This window comes from Buteo buteo, chromosome 5 (genome assembly GCF_964188355.1).
Source record: "Buteo buteo chromosome 5, bButBut1.hap1.1, whole genome shotgun sequence".
NCBI classification, from domain to species: Eukaryota; Metazoa; Chordata; class Aves; order Accipitriformes; family Accipitridae; genus Buteo; species Buteo buteo.
Genome location: NC_134175.1, coordinates 19,179,987 through 19,202,268, shown reverse-complemented (window position 1 = coordinate 19,202,268; position 22,282 = coordinate 19,179,987). Strand labels below are relative to the sequence as shown.

Sequence of the window (22,282 nt, the reverse complement as noted above, 5' to 3'; positions counted from 1 at the left end):
TGAAGGCCATGGAGGACACCATCCGATTACGAGCTTGCCTGCCCCTACGGTAAAGGCCTCTCCTGAAGGAGGCAGGAGACAAAAGCTGAATTTCATAGGGCAGATGACCTGGGGCAGGAGGCGGCTTGTTTATCATCTCTCTCTGGAAGGATTTTCAAAACTCTTCATCTTTGAGAATCTCCCCCATGGCTAATTAACCACAGAGAGAAACTACGTCTGCAGAGATCAGGAGCACAGGCCTCCTGTAATCTTGCAGAATCAGACACAGACAAATATCGGCTCATACAGTGGGGATTTTATTACCAAGTATTACTGTAATAAACCAGATGTCAGCTCCAACTGAAATTATTTAATCTTGATAGAGACTTTTTTGGCAAATTACTGCAAATGCTTTTAGAGAGAACATGTATTTCAAATCATTGCCAGTCATTGTTTGTGAACTGAAAAGGGAAAGCTGATCTTTGGAGTCGCAGACTGCATTTACTGGAGCCATAAAAGCAGTCTTTCCCTAAACCCTGGTGACTCAACATTGCCCACCACACACTAAGAATGTGGCCATCTTCTGCAGCTTTGCTTGTATTACCTTTTCTTGGAGCTGTGTTTGAGGAGTTACACCCTGATCATTCCCTTTCCTTCTAATTGGTTTCAGAGGTGCCAGGGATATTTCCTAAAAAAAAAAAATATATAAAAATTTAAAATGCTCTCTGTATGGAGGAATTAAGACAAAATTTGTAACATTTCTTTGCAGGCTGTTGCATAACCTGGTATGTGAACAAGAAGATACAGCTGTGGACCATAGTATAGAATATGACTAATACAGTGTAATTTACAATGTTTTCCTTATATAAAATATCTTTTTTTATATATATTAAAAATGTGTATATATATCTATCTCTTTACATACATAAAAATGGTTTCTTACTGAGTTTAAAAACCCAATCCAGTACCGACTGAGTTTGGCCACATAGCTCAAACTGGGGTCCACTGCCTCCATTCGGTAAGCATCATAAGGTAAGCATTGTGAAAAACCTTAGCACTGAGCAGTATTATTCCAACCTGACAAGCTACTCCAGCATGAGCAGAACTGAACATAATAGGGCTCTGCGTGGTTATTTCTTTCAGTGAGGCTCTGTGTAAAGGTCTGGATTACAGCCTGTTAGAGATTATTACACTTGCTCAGAGAGTTCTTTCTCTGTTCTTTCAGCTATGAAAATGAGGATTAGCAAAAATGGAGAAACTGCTGCACTGTACACAAACTGTCCTAATGTATTTTTATCACAAAAGGCTATATATTTCTAGGCAAAGCAGTGTTCAGAGAAAAGGAAATATAGTTGTAAGCTACTTAAAGTACAAAGTTTTCTATTACAACAGTTACTAGTATAAAACATTACAGAAAATAAAAAGCTGAGTCAGGTGTAAAATCCATTTAAATTAATTGAAAGATCTCTTTTTTCAAAGACTTCTGGATCAAGCTCTGAATCACATGTGATATATAAACGTGATATACAAAACAACAATCTTTTTCTCTTAGCTAATAGAGAGAGTGACACTAATAATTATGTACCTGACCACTGGATATTAGAGTATTCAGAAATAATTCTTTATAAAATAAAAAGAGTTCATACATATGCACGCCACATAATAAACTCTGTACTATAAACCCACACCTGGGTTAAACTTATTCATGAAATGGAAAGAATACCTGTAGATTTCTGTGGGCTTTTGGTTCAATGCATATGTTACTTTGTAAAAATTTCAATTTATGTGTCCTATACCACTTTACCATATATATCATGGTGAGAAAACTTGCCAAAAATAGTTACAAAGCCTCACTGCTTAACAACCAGACAAATGTCTAAAAGAAAGCTCCAAATAAACTGAAAAATTAAAGCAAAGTAGTTGTCTTTTATAAGTAAAATAGACAAAACTACATACAAATACCTGCTGGAACTGCACATTGCTAACCATAGTAGATTTTGCTTGAAAAATCTGACTCAGTGACTTGTTCCTTAGGTTAGAGGAAAAATAAAGTAAATACAGCAGAACACACAAAACTTTCATGGAAAAACATCTGGTATGTTATATGTATGATATATGCATCTTGTGCTTCTGATATTTTTCAGTAATGGCAAAGGCAAAGTATCTGAGCCCCACCTTATGGAAATAGTTTCTAGGAGCTTAAATTTTAATGTATAGAAAAACTTCTCGGTTTCATTCACAAGCTAGAGCTGTACTTTGAAATCAAGAATTTCTGGTTGACACAAAATATTCTACTGTCCTTTAGCAGCTTTTCTCTCTGAGCCAAAAAACAGGAGGAAAGAAAAATCATTTGCATCAGTCAGATTAGAAAGATAAATTGAAGGTGAGATTTGTGCTGCTAGGACTTGCTCCAGAGTACAATGAAGACAACAGAAAAGCTTTCATTTCCATCAGATCTTTAATATATTTTGCATAACATGAACAAAACTACTTTTTTTGTCAATCCTTTGCTAGGAGAGGCACTGCATTAAGACAACTATGGCATTCATTTCTTCCTCTTTAGGAAGTTCTTCATAACACAACAGTTCCTACGTATCCCAGCGTGAATGTGGGAAGAAGTTAAGTCATTGTGAGGAACAAAGTGGCTTTTCCCTACTGTTTCAAAGGCTAAAAGCAACTATATTATCAGTAAGAGAAAAATTCCAACAGAGGAACTGAGAAATAGTCATCCAGTGAATCAGCAAATCATACACAGCTGCAAGAAATGTTAATGGTAACCAAGGCCAAAATATACACAGCCAGTAAGACAATCACCTACCATTGCAGTGGTCTGTCTGGTTTCGCAGGGAAGCAGAGGATTCTCTTCCTCCAATTTTTAATCTAATACTTTTAGAAGTATTACATTCATTAGCAAAGAGAAGGCAAAGCAATGCGCAAAAGCAAATACTAGTTACAGAAACTGTGTTTACTCTGTGTGTATATACGTACTTTTTCCTACTGGATAAGCCTTTTTGGTTTTTTCTCCCCCTCAAAATTAGATTTGTGTTTGCATGGTATCTGCTTATACAGTAGTCAACCTTTCCTCACCCCAAGAACCTTTGAACCCACTGGCAGATATCAAATTTGATGTGCGGTGACAGTCTCACAAATACTAAATTCTTACACGGTTGTGTGAACATCAGTGGCTGGTGAAGAAAAGAAAGGCACAACAGTGCCCTCCGCGGGAGGAAAGCCCACGGCATGAACTCCACAGCAGGCTCCCATTTGTCCAGTGAATCACTGTTCCTGCCCAAGCAGCAGTTAAGTTACCCTGTGAAGAACTGGGCATCAGGTAAAGGAATAGAGGGGGGAACTGGAGGGAAAGGAGAAGGGACAGCTGAGGCTTTGAAAGTGGTGGAGACAAGGGAGCAGACTCTAAAAGCATAATACACAAGCCCATAGGAAATCAAGCTTCATTAGTTTTGCTGTCCACAGAGCAAATTGTTTACATTGGGCTGCTGCTAACATTGATGCCACTGAGTATGTGCAAAACCATGATGACCTTGATCCTGTCATAAGCTCCACTGCTACAGACTGGAGAGTGTACAAAGCCCTGATGACTGACTCCAGGCAGGAACTAGAGACAATTTATGCAATTTAGCTCCTGAACCTGCAATGAATTCTGCATTGGCCTGTCTTCACAGGGGGAGGGAAGGTTAACTGGCCAGGGCTTTGATCTGCTTTTGGATCTGCTTAGACCGTCTCTTATAGCCGGGTCCCCAGAAAAGACCAAACTTCTAAAACTTAAACAGCCCCCATATGCACACACATTTTATTCTAAATAAAAACTAGGAATGTTAAAATAAAAATGCAAATTGACTAGGGCAGGGAGAATAGTTAAAAATGTGACATACACACCCACGTCCTCTGCCCACCATGTTCTGGCAGGATGGGTCCTTGCTTCTACACTTAGCTTCTATAATACAAATGTATGCCTTCTACGCTGTATTCTGAATGTACTAAATAACTATTGAGCCTAACAGGTTTTTTAATAACTGCAGGTATATGACTGAGGGATGGCAAACTGACCGGTTCTCTCTGATCCCTAGGAAGTTCGTTCTATCCCTACTGAGAGCAAGGGGTTGAGCAAATACTGGCATTCAAGCAAGAAATTCTTTTCTATCATTGTCCTTTACGTCCACAAAAAATCACATATAGGGTCAGATATCGCTGCTTTCCTAATTACTACTCAATGACTTGAGGTCGATGGGAATTTAAGTTCTCAGCTTTTGACTAAATTAAGTTTCTGAGAATAGCTTTTAAAGGAAATACAATACCACTGCACAGCAAAATATTCCCTGACCAAAACAAATTTTAATTGAGGTTCAGTATTCTACATATTGAAAGATTGTTCAAGAAAATTACTTCTGATTTTACACAGCATTATATATTCTTCTCCTTTAATCCAAGGACTAACTCTCACCATTTATATTGCTAAAAAAAATTATGATAGCTCAAAGCAGTTTTTAACTGGACTAGGTTTTTTTGAATCAGATACAAGCACAGTCATATCATCTTATCTCACTGATTAAATTCAGGTCTTCTAAGATGTAGCTTTGTACACCTAAACCAAGACTAAGACAGGCATTTTTATTTACTACAGGCAAATGTGATTTTTGATGAAAACTACCTGAGTGACACAAGCAGTGAAACAATCTTTTCTACTGAGGGACACAATGCATCAAATTCAGGCTAAGTCTAGCTGCTGACTTCAGAGGCCTCACATCTAATTCTCTCTAGGGCTGAATTTACCTCATTATAAATAGGAGCAGTAAATGTCACTTTTCATACAGAAAGGAGTCACAGTGTTAGCCAAGCCATCTAACCTCTTTCCCCAGAAAGCAGACTGATCTTTTTTATTTTGTATTTCATCTCAGGACCTCCACCATAACTGATGGGTTAATCTGTTTTAACTTCTTGGTTAATATGAGAACATCCAAGCGATACTGGTAATCGAATTCAGTTTCAAGGTGAATTTCAAATAGTCTCCCCTCCCCAAAGTGCGAAAACAATGAGAAATTTACTGATGCCCTTCTCAAATTCTCAAGATGATATTCCTCACTATAAAGAACAAAGGACCTTAGTACTTAAGTGTCAGTAGGAGGATTGCCCTAGGCTTCAGTTACGCCGAAATTCAAAGCTGTATCTCTGATCAAAAGTGATCCTGAAATAAAAAGAACCTTTTTAGACAAATAGAAGCTCTCATCTATTTAAAATGTGTTTAGGACAGATAAACTATGTTGTCAGTCATGCCATGGAATAGTAATAGCAGCTTTAATGTTCTCTGATGATATTAGAGAATAAACTAATGTTTCCATTTTTGTATTCAGATTTCTGTCTGGAAATAAAAATCATTAGTAACATATAAGAAATGTTCTAGGTGTTTTCTTTTTAGGGCTATCAGTGCAATGTGAGATACAGACTTCATGTAATGGTACAAATTCTTTCAGAATTATTGTTTACCTGTTTCCTACAGTGTCCCGATAATCACAATGTATTTAAGATAGGACTTTACATACTGTAGTATTCTCAGTGGAAAGCTTCAGAACATCTGTATATTTCAGAGTCTGAAGTTGAAGATAAAAATAAGACAAACAAAATCTCAGAAGATATTAATAGTTTCATACTTACCGAGCTCATTAATAAATTCATTGGATTCCTCCCCAGCAATGTTTCTTTTCCAAACCTGGAAACTAAATTGTTGACAGTGAAAAAAACCAACATATGTTTAGTTTTCAACAGAATGTTAATTTAGGTTTGAGGAACCTGATTCTGCAGTGTGTATTGGCCTAAACTTCTATTAAAACCAATGACAGCTGGAGACACACTTCAAGCAAAGACCAGGTCCTACATTACTGGTATGACATTGTATTTGGCAAAGATTGAGAATGTATAGCTTACGTCAAGCTAGTTGCCATGATGTAGCTACTGTGAAACCCAGCCTGGTTTCAGGAGGTAGCTTCTCTTCAAAACAGAAACACATCACAGAGAAAGTTTGTTCCTTTCATTTAATGTCTTATTTTACCTACAATCACCAAATCATCTTTCTCACAGTCACTCTAACAGTCGGAAGATAAGAAAATGGACCGCAGTTATATGTATGTGGCTGGAGGAATAATACCCCTCCCATGTTACCAGTTTTCAGTGCAGGACAACTACTTGTTCTTCCAAAGTCTGTTTGGAAGCATCAGCAGGATCTAAATGACCTTACAAAGGGAGTACTCAAAGAGAAACAAAGGGATATTAGACTGTTTCCCAGTTTTGATTTTTTCACTGCCTTGCTGGACAAGGACAAGGTTTCAAACATATGCTAAGACACTTCATTAAAGGCAAGGCATTTTGGAGGCCAAGTGGAAAAAGGGAACAAACTTGATGAATGCTACCAATTCAGAGTGCATGAGTACTGCCAGAAATTATGGTGTAAAAGTTATACATTCTGATTTAGTGGCTCTACAGTGTATAAAAGAGTAATTGCCTCTTGTGTTTTAGCTTCACAGTAAGGAACAGCAAAGTGCTGCCTTCTCACGTCATTGAACTGTGAGCTCCCGGAGACGGAGCTGGACGTCATTCCGTGCTTGGCACTGTGACCAAAAGTGCCACCTGATTCTACCTGGCTATTTTTCACTGCTGCACAAGGAGCACGGGTTCCTCTGCTGTGGTTAATAAAGCATTTCAAACTGAGTACTTCCACTCTTGGAGACATCTGAAATCTCAATCCACATCCAAATTTTTCAGCTAATCTTTTACAATATTTCCATTCTCTTTGTCTCTTGCAGATTGTGATCTATTTATAACAGCTCAGCTATTTCTAAACCTTGAGCAGACAGAAACTGATGTGTCATTGTAAGGATATGCCTTTGAAATGGTTGGGTGGGAAAAGAAAAAACCACAGGAGGGTGACAAAAGCAGAAAAAATAGTCTTTGTCTATGTAACAGTATTAACATTTCTTACCTTTTTTTCTATGCCATATCTCATGACTTCCTAAATCAGCACATCAACTATGAATTCTAAGTACCTATGCTTTTTAAAGTAATTTACTATATTCCTTTTCTTTTTTCCCCTCTCTTCCCCTTGTTCTACTAATAGTTGAGAAAAGGTCTGTTGCCTGCAGGGTTGGACAATTTTATCTGCTTTTAGGATGTACAACCTAGCTCCCTGAGGATTTCTTATATTGCTACAATGTGCTGTTAACTGTTTAGTACCAGAAGGTTCAAAACTGCCAAAGTACTTATGAGGGGAGGAAAAATAAAAAAAGATTATAAGTGCAAAACCCATTGCAAAGCAAGAAAGAATTCTATTTTAGTATAATATATGGATTTTTTTTCACACAGAGAGAAATTCAGACGTGGATCCCATATGAATTATAGGAAAAAATCAGTATGGTCTCCTTATTTCAAAAAGAATATATTAGAGTTGGAAAAGGTTCAGAGAAGTATGCTTAAAAGTTTGGAATGACTTCTCTGCCTGGAACAGCTGAGTAGCCTAGTATACACCAGTCAGGAAAAGAGGCAACTTAGCAGGCATATAGCAGATTTACAAAGTCATGAATTGGAGAAAGCAGGTTAATTTACTCTTTCTTCTCATACACGGATTAGGGAACATCAAATGAAGCTAGTAGGAGACATGTCCAAAGCTTGCAAAGATATTGTGGATGCTAGAAGTCTGTCAAGTTCCAAGGGAGGCTGGACAAATGCATGGAAGAGAAATCCCCAGGCTACTAGACAGAAAAATAAAATAAAAAATGCCACAACATCCAACTCAGGAGTCCCCTGAGCTGAAAACAGAGTGTGAGACATGTTTGCCCTGTTCTTTTCCCCATGCAGCCCCTTAGGGCTGGTTTTGAGAGATGGTGTCCTGGGCTAGACAGTCCTTCAGTCTGACTCAGCGTGGTTGGTTTTATGTCTTTCTGTTTCTAAGAGCTGTAATCTTCTGGGGAACAATTAAAATACACAAGAATAAAAATAAATCAATAGTTCTCAAACATTTTGTACCACAGTTTATTTTCTCTTCAGTTGTTCAAAATATTGTGCATTCTTGTAATTAAATGTTTCAAGTAAACACTAGATCCGTTTTTGCAGATCACCTTTGGGTCACTGATGGTTTCACGGACCCTTGAGTTGCCTAGGCTACCATGTAATAAGTGCTACTAACCCTCATGCTTTGCCTTAAACAATAGCTTATAGATGTACTGAGTTAGGAAGGCATTTTTCCTGTTCTGCAGAGCCAGTCTAATGTACTTAAAACAGTAGCATTTCCTACTAGTGCAGGTCTATCAGTATATGAGTGACAGAAGGAGAAGCCAGAGCAAGCTATCAGCAACTGGCTCCTTCCTGACATCAGTCATATCTAAGTCAGAAAAGCAGTTGTCAAATGTGCCTTGTGTCTTCCATAGCCTTGGCCATTGATAACAGCAACAGCAGGGAATGTTAAGGAAAGCCCAAGATCTCGGTTCCTTCTTTCTTTGTAGCATGTGTGCTGAATAATAGCACTACAAAGACTGCAAATGCCATCAGCTGTGAATTGTAGGGTTTTGTGTTATTCAGGTTGTAGTGGAATAAAAACGTTAAACAATTACCCTAAACGCTATGGAGGACAATTGCGAATCAGCCCTTCCAATGCCTAAAAACCCTTCAGACGACACTCTCAGAAGTAAGACTTCTAATCTTGAAAATTCTCTGGTAAACTGGATTATTTATAATTTCTATTGAGAAAAATGAGAATGCGTATGGACATACATGTATATGACACATAGGTTGCCTGTCTACCTTGTATGTTTCTCTCACTTTCTAAATTAATAATTTAAGCATCAACTACCATTCCAAATAGTAATACTGGAGAAGAATTTTTAAAGACCTCAAACTGCAATGTATTTTGAATTTTGACCCAACACCACAGAATTTTAAGTCAATGCAGTATCATTAAAATGGAATGCAGTAACTGGTTTACAAAACCTGTCTTATCTTACCTACCTTTAGATTTATTAGCTAAACAAAACTGCTAAACCTTTGGACTCTGAGCTGGGTGGGGGTGATCTCTTTGCAACAACAATGGCTGAACAAATATATATACACACAAGGCTCAAAAGGAGGAAACACATATTGGAAGGTTGGCTACTAATTAACTCAGGCCTATCTGGGAAATGGAGAGAGTAAGTGAACTTAACTACAGTTTCAACTCTATGGAGTTGAACTTTCATTTAGCTATTTACTGAGCTGAAGCACTTTAAAAACATGACTGAGCTATAGGTTTTTTTTATGAGATAGGTAAACACTGCCCACATTCTACATGTTAGATAGGTGTGAAAGATTAACACAGATCTGCAAACAGTTCCCCTTCCTGGACAAGAATGGTGAAGGTTACACAGCATGTGTCACCGAAATCTTTGGCAAAAAGTTTCCAGGTATTTATGATGAAGTGACATCTTCTAGGGAGAATGTTTTCCTTCACCTTCTAGAAATAATTTAATATATTCCTGAGACATCTGCTTCTGGTTGTTATTACACAGTGACAAAGTCACAATCCATTGTTGCAGTCATTTTGTAGTGAGGAATTATGTTACTTACAAGCATTATGACTGCTTATTGTGAATAACTAACAAAAGCAAACAAATTACTGTGAAACAGAGAGCTGACTGCTTGTGCAAATACCTACAACCTCCTGAAACTGCATACTGGAGGACCTGACAGAATTTTGGGATTTTTACTTCCATAAATACTAGGCTTTTTTTACTTAAAAAATGAAGAAGGTGGGAAATTCTCAGATAGGTGGAAAATTTCCTCAGAAGAAAAGATTATTTAAATACTCTTGAGGAAAGGAGTGTGGCTGAGTGAGCGCATTTTAATATGGCATGGCTTGCTTTGTCCTGTGCTAAAAAAAAAAAAAATAATCCTCATTTTCTTCTGTGGAGCTGGGTAGCAGCTGATAAGTGGCAGCACTACAGGCTTGCATGTGAAGGAGCAGGCAGATTATTGGTTCAGAAAGAAAAAACATGCACCCATCCCTTCTAACATACATACAAGACCCTGGTCGGATATCTGTTTATAACAGTTTACAGAACAGCTTTTCTTTTCTTTTTTAAAGAAGGGGAAAATATATTCCATGTGTTGATTTGTAAAGCAACACAGAAATTCAAAGCATGTGGTATCTCAATCCTCTTCCTCTGGATCCCATAATCCTGGGTCATTGTGCTATGTGGCATTTTCTGGTATATGCACTGCAAACATATAGATAAAGTATACTTACTCTTTAGCTCAATCATAGGAGCTATCTTTTGTGCAATGACAAGATACCATTTGTTATCACCAGTGTATAGCATCTTACTGTTTCCACTATAAAGTTAATGTTGATACTACAATGAGATGGTAAATGTCACTTTCTTCACTTCACAGAAGTGAAAACTAAAGCAGAATTGTGAAAAAGCTACAAACTTATTTTCAATGTCTGCTTCTTCTGACTATTTAAAGAATGTTGAAAATTGTATGTTGCTATTGTAATTAAGATGGCAGACAGCTGTGCCTGCAAAAATTCAGCTGTCTCTTACTAGGAAGAGACTAGTTGATGGTGAATGTTCCAAAAGGCTCGCAAAAGCTACAGGGATGCTAGTGGTGGCACAGGAAAAGGCATGCACAGTCCAAATGTATTTCATGATTCTCCTGCTCAGTCATGGGGAAAAAAAAGATTTCCATTAACATTTCAGATTGAAATTGGATTTTTCTTTATTTTTTTTTTAACATAAAGTTTCTGCTTTCTTAGAAAATTGTTTAACTTTAGCATAAAACAAACAAAAGACGTTTCTTCTTGGTGCTGGCCAAAACTTTCTCCTCTTGAATTGTTTTTTAGGCTACAAATGTCAATAAATCACTTTTCAAAGTGTCTTCAATTTATGAAATAATGTCCAAGGCTAATTCTACATGGTGCTACGTCTCCTAGGCAGAAGCGCAGCCTCTAATTCAAGCAACAGATTTGTGTGCTTTAATATCTTGGCAGGTCCCAGATTGAAACCCTGCTGTTAATTCCTGCAGTTAACCATACAATAAAGCATCTTCTCACTGCTAGAGCCCGAAGAAGTGCTCTTAGCAACAGTTCTATAAGGTAGTGTCTGCATTTTTCTTGGCAGACAGAGGTGTGTCAAAGTATGACTAAATCACACTGTGTTGCATGTTATTTCTGAAATAATTATATATTCCCATATACTGCTCTTAGCAGCATGAACCTCCATTCCAGTCTGCTATTGCAGAGACAGAGCAAGAGAGAAGAAGGGACTGTCTAGGTGTGGACAGGAGAACCAGTGGCATCATGAAATCCACGGGGCAGACAGAAGATTGAGATTACAGAGAGGAACTAACAATACTAGAGACATGCATTTCCTGTGAACAACTTAGATCTATATTGTGCCCTGCCACAGCTGCCACTGCCTTTCTTCACTGGGCAGTATATCACTGGGGAAGTATAGCCACTGAATGAGGGCTCCAGGAACCATCCCTGTCACTTCCACTTCAAGTTTGTTTATGATCCAGGATGACTATATTTCTTTAAAAACAAACAAACAAACAAACACTTTCCTTTCTGACTTGCTACACATCCTTTCCACCAGGTTAATAATTATACACAGAACTGGTAAATTGAGTTGCATTGAAGCTAGCATTTGCTCACAATTACCCCATATTGGAGGCTGGTAATTTATACTCACAAACAGAATGTATCTGCAGCAATGAATGATATATGCTTATTTTTTAATAGCTTAAAGGCCTCTATTTATTCTGCTGACATATTTTTTCCTCATTTTTAAGTTCTCCAATCTGCTCTGCTGTCCTTTGCATCATTCGTGGCATTAAATGAGATATCTTTCCCTAGGCAATGTTCTTCAAAGGCATTATTTTATGAACAGTTCTAGTTGTACTCCAGAATTAAATAAAATAGAAAGAAATTTTGAAAAATATTCTTAATATTGACTTTAAAAATCAAATGTAGATCTTTTCAAGTGAAAATTAATACCTGTGCGAGGTGTCAGATGAGTAACATAAAAAGATTTGAATACATACACATCCATTTAATAAGATACTGACTGTCATGCTGTCAGGCAGACTGCCCTGCTGAAGAGCCTCACTTTAATTTAGAGCAACAAATTCTTAAAATAAACATCTGAGGTCCTCTCTCTACTAATCATATCCCTGGACTGTCAGAAAGCTACTAATTAGCATCAAATGCTTTTGTACTTCATTCACTATGATTTTGACTGAAACAAAATGAGGTAACTAGGTGTTCACTACAATCCCTGAGAAGGAATGTTTTGATACCAGATGGTTCAAGACCAAAGTGTGTGACATTCCAGCTGAACAACAGATAAAACAGGGAGGCCAACAGGAATGTTATATACAGGACTGAGCTCCTAAAATAGATTTTTAATGATTCTAAATGTTTGGGTTTTTTTTTACTGCTTCTTGAATAATATCATTCCACCACAATAGATCATACGAGGAAAATTTCAGGCTAACAGTAGTTGGCAAGATAAGCATATAATCTGCATTTAAAATCTGATGTACATTCATTGATATAAAAGGTATGAAAAGCACTACCTTTAAAGTTAACTGAACCAATGCTAAATGTGAGACAGAATTACAAGTGGGCCAATAGTGCTTCAAAATGCTACTGACAAAGGAATTACTGCAATGTTTTAAAGTAAATCAGTCAAGTGACATGAACTTACTATTTGGAATATTGTTCCTCCTCAGGGTGGGTATGTAATTCCAGTAGATTATAATTATGAGTTACATAAGATTCAGCAGAAGGTTATAAAGATATATTTAAAATATTAATCACCATTCAGAAATAAGACTTTTAAAACATCAGGATAATTAGTTCCATTAAGGTTACATCTCCATTGATACTGCTTTAGCTCTTGGTAACATAAGTCCATCAGCTGATCGTTATGTTGTGTCACATGCAAATGTGTTAATTAGGCTTATTCATAACTTACTTTGTTTCTGAGCTGATCAGCATAAGGAATTATGCCTGCATTTTTCATTCCTACTCTAGGGTAAAATCTCCAGAGCTACAAGAGACAGGCTGGCAGGGGGGGAGGCACTGAAGTCAGTGAGCCCAGTTCCCTACTGCATAGTATCTGTGCAGTCCTGGTCTGTGAAACAGGTCTGGCAAACTGCTATGTCTTGACTGGAAGGTAAGTTGCCTTATGACATGATTTCACACTCCTTTTCCAGGAAAAGAGTTACTTCACAGGGCTAAATCCATTCAAATACCAAGTTTGAGGTTACTACTCACTAGGAAAAAATTACATGCCCTATACAATATTTTTAAAAAATCTCCTATACTTTGAGAATCAAATTGCATTAATTGGATCTTATTGCATCTCTTTGAATCATTACAGACCACATCCTGATATAAGATCATCATTATATACATTACTGCATCAGTAATGGATATGTCTATATATATAAGTCTAATGCTGGTGAGAAATCTAGTCAAAATAAATTTATGGGTAGAGTTTTGATTGAGAAAAATGCCTGTAACTAACTCAAGTTAGGACGAATTTGATTAGGATTACATATTGTAAAACCTCTATTCCAGATAGTTAAGTCAAACCAAGTCAGAACCTGAAAGCTGTTCTGTACCCTTGGTTCATGGAGTCTATCAGAGAGATTTCTTAAGAAAGAGCAGTACCACTTTGCACTCTATACTACTAGCCTTACAAGTTCTGTTTTCCTATACTAGTTTCACTGCTATTTTCATGTAATACAAGCAAAGCACCTCAAATAACATCCTGTTAACATAAATATGCTTGTATTTAATTTCATATAGAAGAACAAATTTAGAGTAAATCTTGAATTAACTGATATTCTGGGATAGTGCTATTTCAAGAGGTCCAACAGGGATAGTATTTTGAAATACAGACCCACACTGTGTGAAAACCACATGCCTTTTTCTCTTCCTACATACAGGCAGCTCTGACTCTCACAGAATCAAGCAGATACACCGCGAGCAGAACAACAGACGTGATGACACAACGGGATGCAATGCAAGTATCATTTGCTGAGCAGACTCCCAAAGTCTTGTAGGCAAGCTCCCCTGAGTGAGGAGTGCTGTCTGCCACTGCACCATCACTTGCACTACCAGGTAAAAAGAAACTCAGTTTCATTCTTTCCAGACCTGGAAAACTCAACCTTAAGAACTAATCATACACCCGAAGACACCCTCAGGAGTAAGATATCCTTGGGGAATTTTTTTGGTCCACTGGAAGTTAACTGTCCTACCAACAGAAAATTCACTTTCCTCTGGCCCCATTCCCACACACACTCCCTACAGCTATTTCCACCCACGCTTCAGCTCTTTTTAACTGTGTTTAAAAAGCTGAGACAGAAAAGTGCTGCTGCTGCTGCTAGTGCTCCTCCTCCTCCTCAGGTGGGCGGGTTGGTAGCTGGTCAGTTTTCCGCAGCATTTCTCATTGCTGGATGTGTGGGAGGCCGAGAGCAGGAAGGGAAGGAAGCGGTCCTCGCAGGAAGGGAGGCATATCAAAGCAAGTGGGAAGCAAATAGCCCCTTCCCACCTGCACATGTGCAATTACATGCAAATGAAAAACTAACACAATAGATCTGCAATCAGAGCTTTCCCAGCTGTGGTCCTAAAAGATACCAAACAGCTTGGGTCTCAAAGCCAAATTCAGGGGTGACCTGATCGCTAGGAAGATAGCATTTTTCACCCACTAAGATGAACAGACCCGTGGGGAGGGAAGGGGGAAGGGAAGAGGGCGTTCCTTACAGTTATGGTTTTGTACGTAGGTGGAGGGTGGTTTGAGGGGAGGAGTGACAGATTGCTTGTGGCAGCAGGGAAAAAAGATGTAGGAGGGTGTTTGCCCAGGGTCCTGTCTAACCTAGGGGGTACTGGCAGGGTGGATGCAGCATGAGTGGTATGTCTAAGCTGGGGCGGTGGGAGGGGAGGAACTCACTGGTGGATGGACCTTGCTTGGAGCCTCTCTCCCAGCCTCATCAACACAGGAGCGTCTGCAGCAGCGGCACTCAGCCACCCCCACACTTTCTCTGGTGCCCTCTGAGGCCAAAAGAAAATGGAAGCTACTCCACTCACAGAGTTTCATTATGGATTTGCTTTCATCCTTTTCCAAACACTTCTAGTTCCCCACTGATACGATGCAAATTAACTGGTTAAAAAAAAAAGAAAAGGAAAAAAGAAAAAAAAAGGTGTTTTTTCCCTCTCACACACTTTCTTGTTACAGGAGAAATTCACTACTGCATGCCATAAGCTGTGCCCTCCTCCTAAATCTATGACTTCAGATGTTTTATGGATGCATTATCTGAAAAGTCTCTGACCAAAAGCCCTGGGGAAGGTACTCTGTTCCCATGGGATTACTCATGTTACAGACAAAAGCAAAAATTTGCTTCTCCATATTACATATGTGTTTCAGTCCTTCATGGGCTGGCCTATTGTTTAAGAGTGGAGAAACAGATTAGTGTTCCACTTATTTTAAGTCTACTTCTACTCTCACTGACATCAATGGAAGAAGACTCTCCATTGCAGACCTGAGCCTTTAGTACTAGGTGTCCGTGTTGGTGCAAGGAAATTTGAACATGTGTCATCTGTGCAGGTGTTTTACAGTATTGTCAACTGAGCCTGGACTGAGAAAAAACAATTTCAGGATTGCTTGTCAGTACAGTAATAACGAGTTAGCAGGGATGAACTGGAAATTTTCCCATTCTATTCCTCAAGCCTTCACAGACTCATTTTCCCTTACCTTCATACACTGCAAGGATGCACTTACTACCCACACAGAGAGAAATTAGATGCTAGCTCTTAGAGCAGCAGAGGAAAAGATTAAATTTACAGCAAGCCTGACACGGGAGCATGGGACATGATGAAGTACTTGTACCATTTTATTACCTGGTCTTGGTGAAATACATTGAGAGCTCTCAGATGAAAGTGAGAGGTACAAATTAATGATTAATTAGGACTATATAAGTGGCATACAGAATGCAGCTGAGCTGCTCTTGGAATCCTTCTTGGGAGCAAGAGCTCCCACATCCTGAAGTTACATGTTTTTCTGGAAAAGAAACCAAAAAAACCCAGAAACAAAACCCCAAAACATCTGCTCAACTCTAAAGTCCTCCTACAGTCTGCAATTTCTCTTTCCAAACCTTCTGAACACACTGCCAGGAAATTTCTTCAAGGGGAGGAATTACAACCTGCCTATCCTTCTGGCTATTACACTTATACTCCCCGAGTTCCTGGCTTGGTTACTAGGGGTGCTGGTCACCCCTAGTATATCCAATCTCCTGCAGCCCTCTTTGCTAATAGTAATATCATCCATAAACTCGCAGGTTAAAGGTCATCTCATCCCACTTATTCTCATGTGACTCCATTATTTTCACTCTTTTTCCTATTTCTACTTGTAAAAGGAACTAGGCCTTAAGCCTCATTGTTTTAAGACTGTTTGCCTTATTGTTTTAAGACTATTCATATTAGACATATAACAAGGATTAGATATTGGTTTAGATATGATTAATAGAATGCAGGTGCATATAAACAATATCTAGGAGCTGCAGAATCGTTCTATGAGACTCCCTTTTCCTGGCTGTCTTAGAATCCAGTCAAGCTGAATCAACAGAGAACAGATGATACATATTAGACCTAAGACATGGGAGTAAGTGATTAACTTTAGAACAAGATAAATTAATAACATAACCTGAGTAGTTTCTTTAGAAATTCATAGGTACCTTTGAAGTGTAAGAAGATAAGTGATGATGATGACTGGAGACTTTCTGCCTGTGACCACCAATCCCAGAAGAACCGAGACATGAGAATGGAGAATGGATGAGATAAGATGATGGATGATAATGATATGAGAACAGAGAATCGACTGGAAAATTACAGAGACTTTGGATTGGGACAATGGGTGTCAAAAGGGTATAAAAGATTTGAAAACTTTTGGAGGGTTGCCATTCACTGCGGTGGTGGCCCAACTCCGAGTTGTGAATAAAGCAAACCTAGAGAAACCCACGTTCGTAAATTCTTTAACACTACTTATAGAAATCTTTTATTTACTTTTTAGAAAACATTTTCACTTTGCTATTCCACTGCAAAATATGGGGTGTGCAGGACTATTAAAAACAGGATGATATCTGAGTTACTTTTTGGACTGACTTGCAGGCACTAAATGGCTGTCTGTGAGAAAATTGCAGTTTTCTAACACCTACTTCCGCTGTACCCCCAAAAATCTATAGGTAAATTCAAGCCATCACCAGCATGTTTTAAAATTAAGAACACTAGGCTCAAGGAAGATGGCTCTTCTGTCACCACCCCTTCTTCTTGAAACCAATTTAAAAAAAGGGGGGGGGGGTGTTAAAGAAAACATTAAGTACAAATTCAGTGTCAGCACCATGGAAAGAAATCAGTAGCTGTCGCAAGACAATGCTTGCTGTTACTTCATTGTTTACAAATGAGGAGGCCCTGCTCTTGTTCTAAATCAGACATACAGCTGGAAGACAACAAAGAAAGGACCTACATCATTATTTATACTGAAGCCAGGGGGGAAATAGATTAAAATCTGCATAAGTAAAAGATGAATCAGACCAGTGACTTCTATTTTGGACTCAAGAAACAGACATCCTATGTAATCATGTCCTGATCACAGCCTTGTCTAGGTGCACCATGTGCAGGTGGAATTTATTAAGAGATTTCCAGCAGTTTCAAACAGCCTCCACCTGCTCTTACCCAAGGTTAGCTTCCACACACTGATTTCTTAATTTCCACAAAAAGTTCATCCTACAGAAATGTTCTGTTCGTGTTTGTCTGTGAAATGTATAGACTTTCAGACATAGGATATGAAGTACAAAAATGTTATCCACTTATCAAACTCCTCATAATTTGGTTATGCCTGGATGACAGATACAGAGTTATCCTCAAAAATAATTTAAAAAATATAAATCTAAGTAAGGGTTCAGATTTGGCAGCTGTGATAATCTGGTGTCATTTAGACTGGTTTAGATTAAATTGCATGGTACTTGCTGTAAAACAGCATACGGGGCTGTATACATTCAAGATGACACTAATAGGCTGCGTCTTTAATGATCATATAATCTGTAGGTAAAAGTTTGAACAGTCTGGATTGCCTAATGAATTCTGCAATTAATTAGTTTGCAGTAGGCAGTCTCCCAATGCCTGCAAAAGCACCTTACATCCTATTGTCAGTTGTTTTTTGTTCACAGTGTACAAGACTGAAAACTGAGACTGCATAATACAGAAATGTTCTGTGTCTTTTTTTGTGCCTATTTGGTTTGATTTTTTTACAACCAAATTTAATACACCCTGAGAGTTACTGCAATGGAAATGTCAATACAGATGATGCTGCTATAAGCAGGGGCTGAATCATTTCTTGAAATGAAGAGCAAGGTTGCCCTCTGGGGACTTCTCCAGAAGTGCTTCCAAGAGCTGATTTTTTTGTTGCAGCAAAAAATTTTGCTACAACGTTTTAACCTTACCGTTTTTAAATATGGATGTGAATCAAGACAGACAGTGCTAAGAACTTGCTACATTGAGAGGTGATGAAGCTACATTTCTACCTAATGCACTGTACTGTAATTTACTCCACAGTTCACTTTTTAGTATCACTCTCATGGGGTTATGTGTCAGCCTAAACATATCCATGGAAAGGTCCGATTTAGTTACTGAAGTAAAAGTGAATTTAGTACTATGGATTCCCAGTGTGATGGCCACAAATTCTCAAGTGCCTTAATCTTCTTTTTTTAAGTCAATTTTCCCAGTTGCTGTTTCTGAGCCTATTTATGCTGAACACATGCTGCGTTAGAGCTCACAATTCTGTCTGTAGCTACTGTCGGGGCAGTAACCCCGCTAGCTGCTTAATCTCTGTATTTACCTTCTAGGATAACCAGGTTTTGGTGGGATGTTACATTTAGAGCAGCTCCTTAATCCCAGCTCACCAATCTGTGTGTCAGTAGGTAAGAGGCCAGCAGAGGTGTGGCTGCAGGTGTAAAGGATGAGGAAAAACCTGGAGGTCAGAAATTAAGAAACCCGTTTTGCCACTGAAAACAATACATCCTCAAAACGCAGTTTCAGTCCACGAAGTTCGGCTCTGAAGGTAACCCGGCAATGCCGGTTTTCTCCACTTTGGGCACCAGCCACCAGGGTTTATGTTATTGCTACATACGGCACCACGGCCTTCACCGACGAAGGAACAGCCTCACCTCATGTCCTCACACCTCCCGGCCTAATCCAGGACGGGGAGCAGCACTCCTTCAGCCCAGATCCTGTCAAGGGAAGGAAAACCCTTCATAAAACTACCGAGCAAGGGGCCTGTAGCCTTGCTTACGAACCCCATGCCGACGCCCTGCTGACCTTACGCCTTTGTTAGTCGCTATGTTGACTGGATAAAGGGCTGTTCGAGGGCGGCCGCCCGCCGCCGGGTCTTCCCCCCCCCCCCCCCCCCCCGCCCCGCTCGCCCTCCCGCCCTCACGTACGTGAGGGCGGGAGGGCGAGCGGGGCGGGGGGGGGGGGGAAGACCCGGCGGCGGGCGGCCGCCCCTCAGAGCCGCCGGTTCACCCGGGAAGCGGTGAGGAGGGGTTGAGGGGAACGGAGCCCGTCCCGCCGACCGCTCCCCCCCGCGCATGCGCCCTCTCCCATCGGTTACCCGATGACGGCGATCGACCGCGCCGGTGAGCCGCCATGGCGGCCCGGGTACTGAGGCCGCTGCCCAGGTAACGGGGAAGAGGCGGTGGCCGTTCTGAGGAGCGGCGGAGCTTCTCCCACGCTCCCCCCCCGCCGAGGGGCTCTTAAATGGCGGCGGGGGCGGCCGCGCCCGCAGCTTGTGGCGGAGCTTTGCGGCAGGGAGCGATGGTCTGGGAAGGCTTTTAATGCCCGGGATTGCAGCCCCCTGAACTAGTGTAAAATACAATTTAGGCCTAGATTAGCTAGGCCAAGATTAACTTCCCCACTCTAAAACGAGCATGTACCTAAAAACTAGCTTAGGACGCCGGGACGTTCGCATGGAACATGTTAATTGGCTGGGTTTTGTGCTCTTAAGTAGCTGAAAGGCAAAGGTGCTCGTTAATGTTGATGCAGGCCAGGTGTCTGAAGTCCAGCAAATGCCATTGTTAACGGTCTTCCTCGATACGGTGACAGTGAATAAGCAACACCTTCACAGAACGTCCCAGCGTGGGCATCTCCTGTCAGCAACAGAAGCATGAGCCTTGTTCAAGCTGTTACATAAACCCACCTAAATGTATATATACACAAGGACTTGAGGGCAGGTTTGTTGTAATGGGAGCTTTGGAAATTCACAAGTTTTTGACAAGACCATTTTTTTTAAAATGGTAGTATATAAGTGTTCAGAAAAGGGCTGTAAACCTTTAAGACACATGCTGCGAAGTGTGAAACATGTCCCCCAAACTCTTTGTCTTATTATTTCCAGGTTCTCCTAACGTGAGTACGCTGAAAACATTAGTAGTTGGCATTGGTATCTGCTACCTATTTACTAGTAAGCAAAGAAGTTTCCAAGTGTTTTGATATCAAAATTGTACTCTAATTTACTTGATTTTAAAAATGAGAATGTAAAACAATTGTGTTCAGCAATTTTTCTGACAAAGCTTTGTTTAACTCAGCAGTCATATATTTGAGGATTGTATAGCTGGTTTATGGTTTTAGCTGTCTTTTTAATATTTCTTTTTCAGGCTGAAGTCATTCAACAGACTGCAAGTGATACTACAACATTTGGTAAGAACAGCATCTTGTTTGACTGAGTTGGAAGCTTTTAGGACTCTTAACTCCCCTGAGGAAGACAGCACATGCAACTTGTAATGTGTCTGCTTGCAAGGGTTCTGAATGCCATTGTTCATTGCTCAGGCATAATGCCCATGTCTTTGAGCACTTTGTTACAAGTTTCTATTATGGTGTAAATTAAAGCTTAATTATTTTGGCCTTACCTACTTTTATAGTTAATTTCTATGTTAGCTTCTGTATATTCCTTAAATATCATTCAACTGTGCGTTTGAGATCAATTGTGAAAATACTTCAGTGATTTGTTCTCTACTGTTGAAAGTTACTTAAAGACAAAGCAATGTGTACATCTGGGTTTCCAGTGTCAAACTGCCAGTAGGGACACATGGAACTGTCATTGTTATTATTGTTGCAAGTATTTTTCAGAATGTCTGTCTTAAAGAATCATGGTTTTGTGTTTTAGTGGGGTTTTTGTTTTTTTTTTAATGAACCCAAATATCATTGTCAAAGTGTGTGTGGCTCAAAAACTTGTCTGAGGTTTATTACTTTAAAGGACTCAGAGTGGTTTCAAAAGAACTGTTTAGGAAATGCAAATTAAACTTGAAGAACAGTGGGAAAGCCTTAGCATACATTTCCAGAATACATGTTTTATGATCTTAAATAGTGCATTTTGAGAATATATTTCCATAATCACTCTTGTAAGTATGTTACTCAAGGTATCTAACTGATGACATATGCTTTATTTTTTTGTTTTTGCATGTACAGAAAATGTCTAAGCAAACAGATTTGACAGCTGAAGTGTTGTTGGAAAAGAGAGGAGGTGCAGCTATAATAACTTTGAATAGACCCAAGGTTCTCAATGCACTAACTCTTTCTATGATCCAACAAATTTATCCACAAATAAAGGTTAGTAGCTCTGCTTCTACCCATCCACTATACATACGTTATCCCAAACCAATTTTAAAATTCAGTCTGACACTTCTTAGTGTACTGCTTTAAAGAATGAAAGTCTGTGTGAGTGCATTGGCCAGTGAGCTCAGACTTATAGGATGAGAAAGAACAGACAGTTTCAAGCAAGTTAGAAAGAGGAGAAGGCATGTAGGAGAAACACGCTGTCTGACAAAGTTAAATTTAGCGTCTTGATAGATAAAGAGACACCCATATTAAAACCAGAACTGAATTAAAAGGAAGCAGCGCTCAGTGTTTATATGTTCCTTTTGGCAACACCCAGCCGGTCAGTTGGCATGCACAAATTCCAAGCTATACAGTGGTGTTGCCTCTTGACTGCGTACACTTTTTGTGCGAAGGCTGTGTGGCTGAAATAAAAGATACAAGCCATTAGGAAGCAAAGTGCTGTCAGTGTCATTCCTTAAAGAAGAACTTTATGGATTTACAGGTACTGTTTCTACAAGCTAGTGAAGTAATGTGAAATTTTAAGCATGCAAAAAGTCCTTTTTAATTTAATGATGATATTTATCATATGCACAAAGACAAACTAATTAGATACCA

General features: G+C 39.3%; 2 protein-coding genes across 10 annotated transcripts in view; one reads left to right on the top strand and one right to left on the bottom strand.

The window, feature by feature from the left end:
* The window catches only part of MFSD6 (major facilitator superfamily domain containing 6), a 48,706-nt gene extending 29,246 nt beyond the window's left edge, over window positions 1-19,460 (bottom strand). The window contains exons 1-7 of one of the 6 annotated variants that reach the window (XM_075027991.1): window positions 19,397-19,460; window positions 19,246-19,308; window positions 18,918-19,049; window positions 5,650-5,711; window positions 2,798-2,865; window positions 1,942-2,008; window positions 584-667 (exon numbers count right to left, since the gene is read on the bottom strand). The gene's annotated coding sequence lies outside the window, so the exon portion shown is untranslated. The remainder of the gene's footprint in view (window positions 1-583; window positions 668-1,941; window positions 2,009-2,797; window positions 2,866-5,649; window positions 5,712-18,917; window positions 19,050-19,245; window positions 19,309-19,396) is intronic. The other 5 variants (XM_075027997.1, XM_075027992.1, XM_075027993.1 and 2 more) reach the window with 5 other exon arrangements.
* Window positions 19,461-19,565: 105 nt separating this feature from the next.
* The window catches only part of HIBCH (3-hydroxyisobutyryl-CoA hydrolase), a 49,307-nt gene continuing 46,590 nt past the window's right edge, over window positions 19,566-22,282 (top strand). For all 4 annotated transcript variants that reach the window (XM_075028001.1, XM_075028000.1, XM_075027999.1 and 1 more), the window contains exons 1-3: window positions 19,566-19,755; window positions 20,728-20,770; window positions 21,539-21,679. In XM_075028001.1, coding sequence (XP_074884102.1) covers window positions 19,724-19,755; window positions 20,728-20,770; window positions 21,539-21,679 — 216 coding nt within the window. In that variant the 5' untranslated portion in view covers window positions 19,566-19,723. The remainder of the gene's footprint in view (window positions 19,756-20,727; window positions 20,771-21,538; window positions 21,680-22,282) is intronic.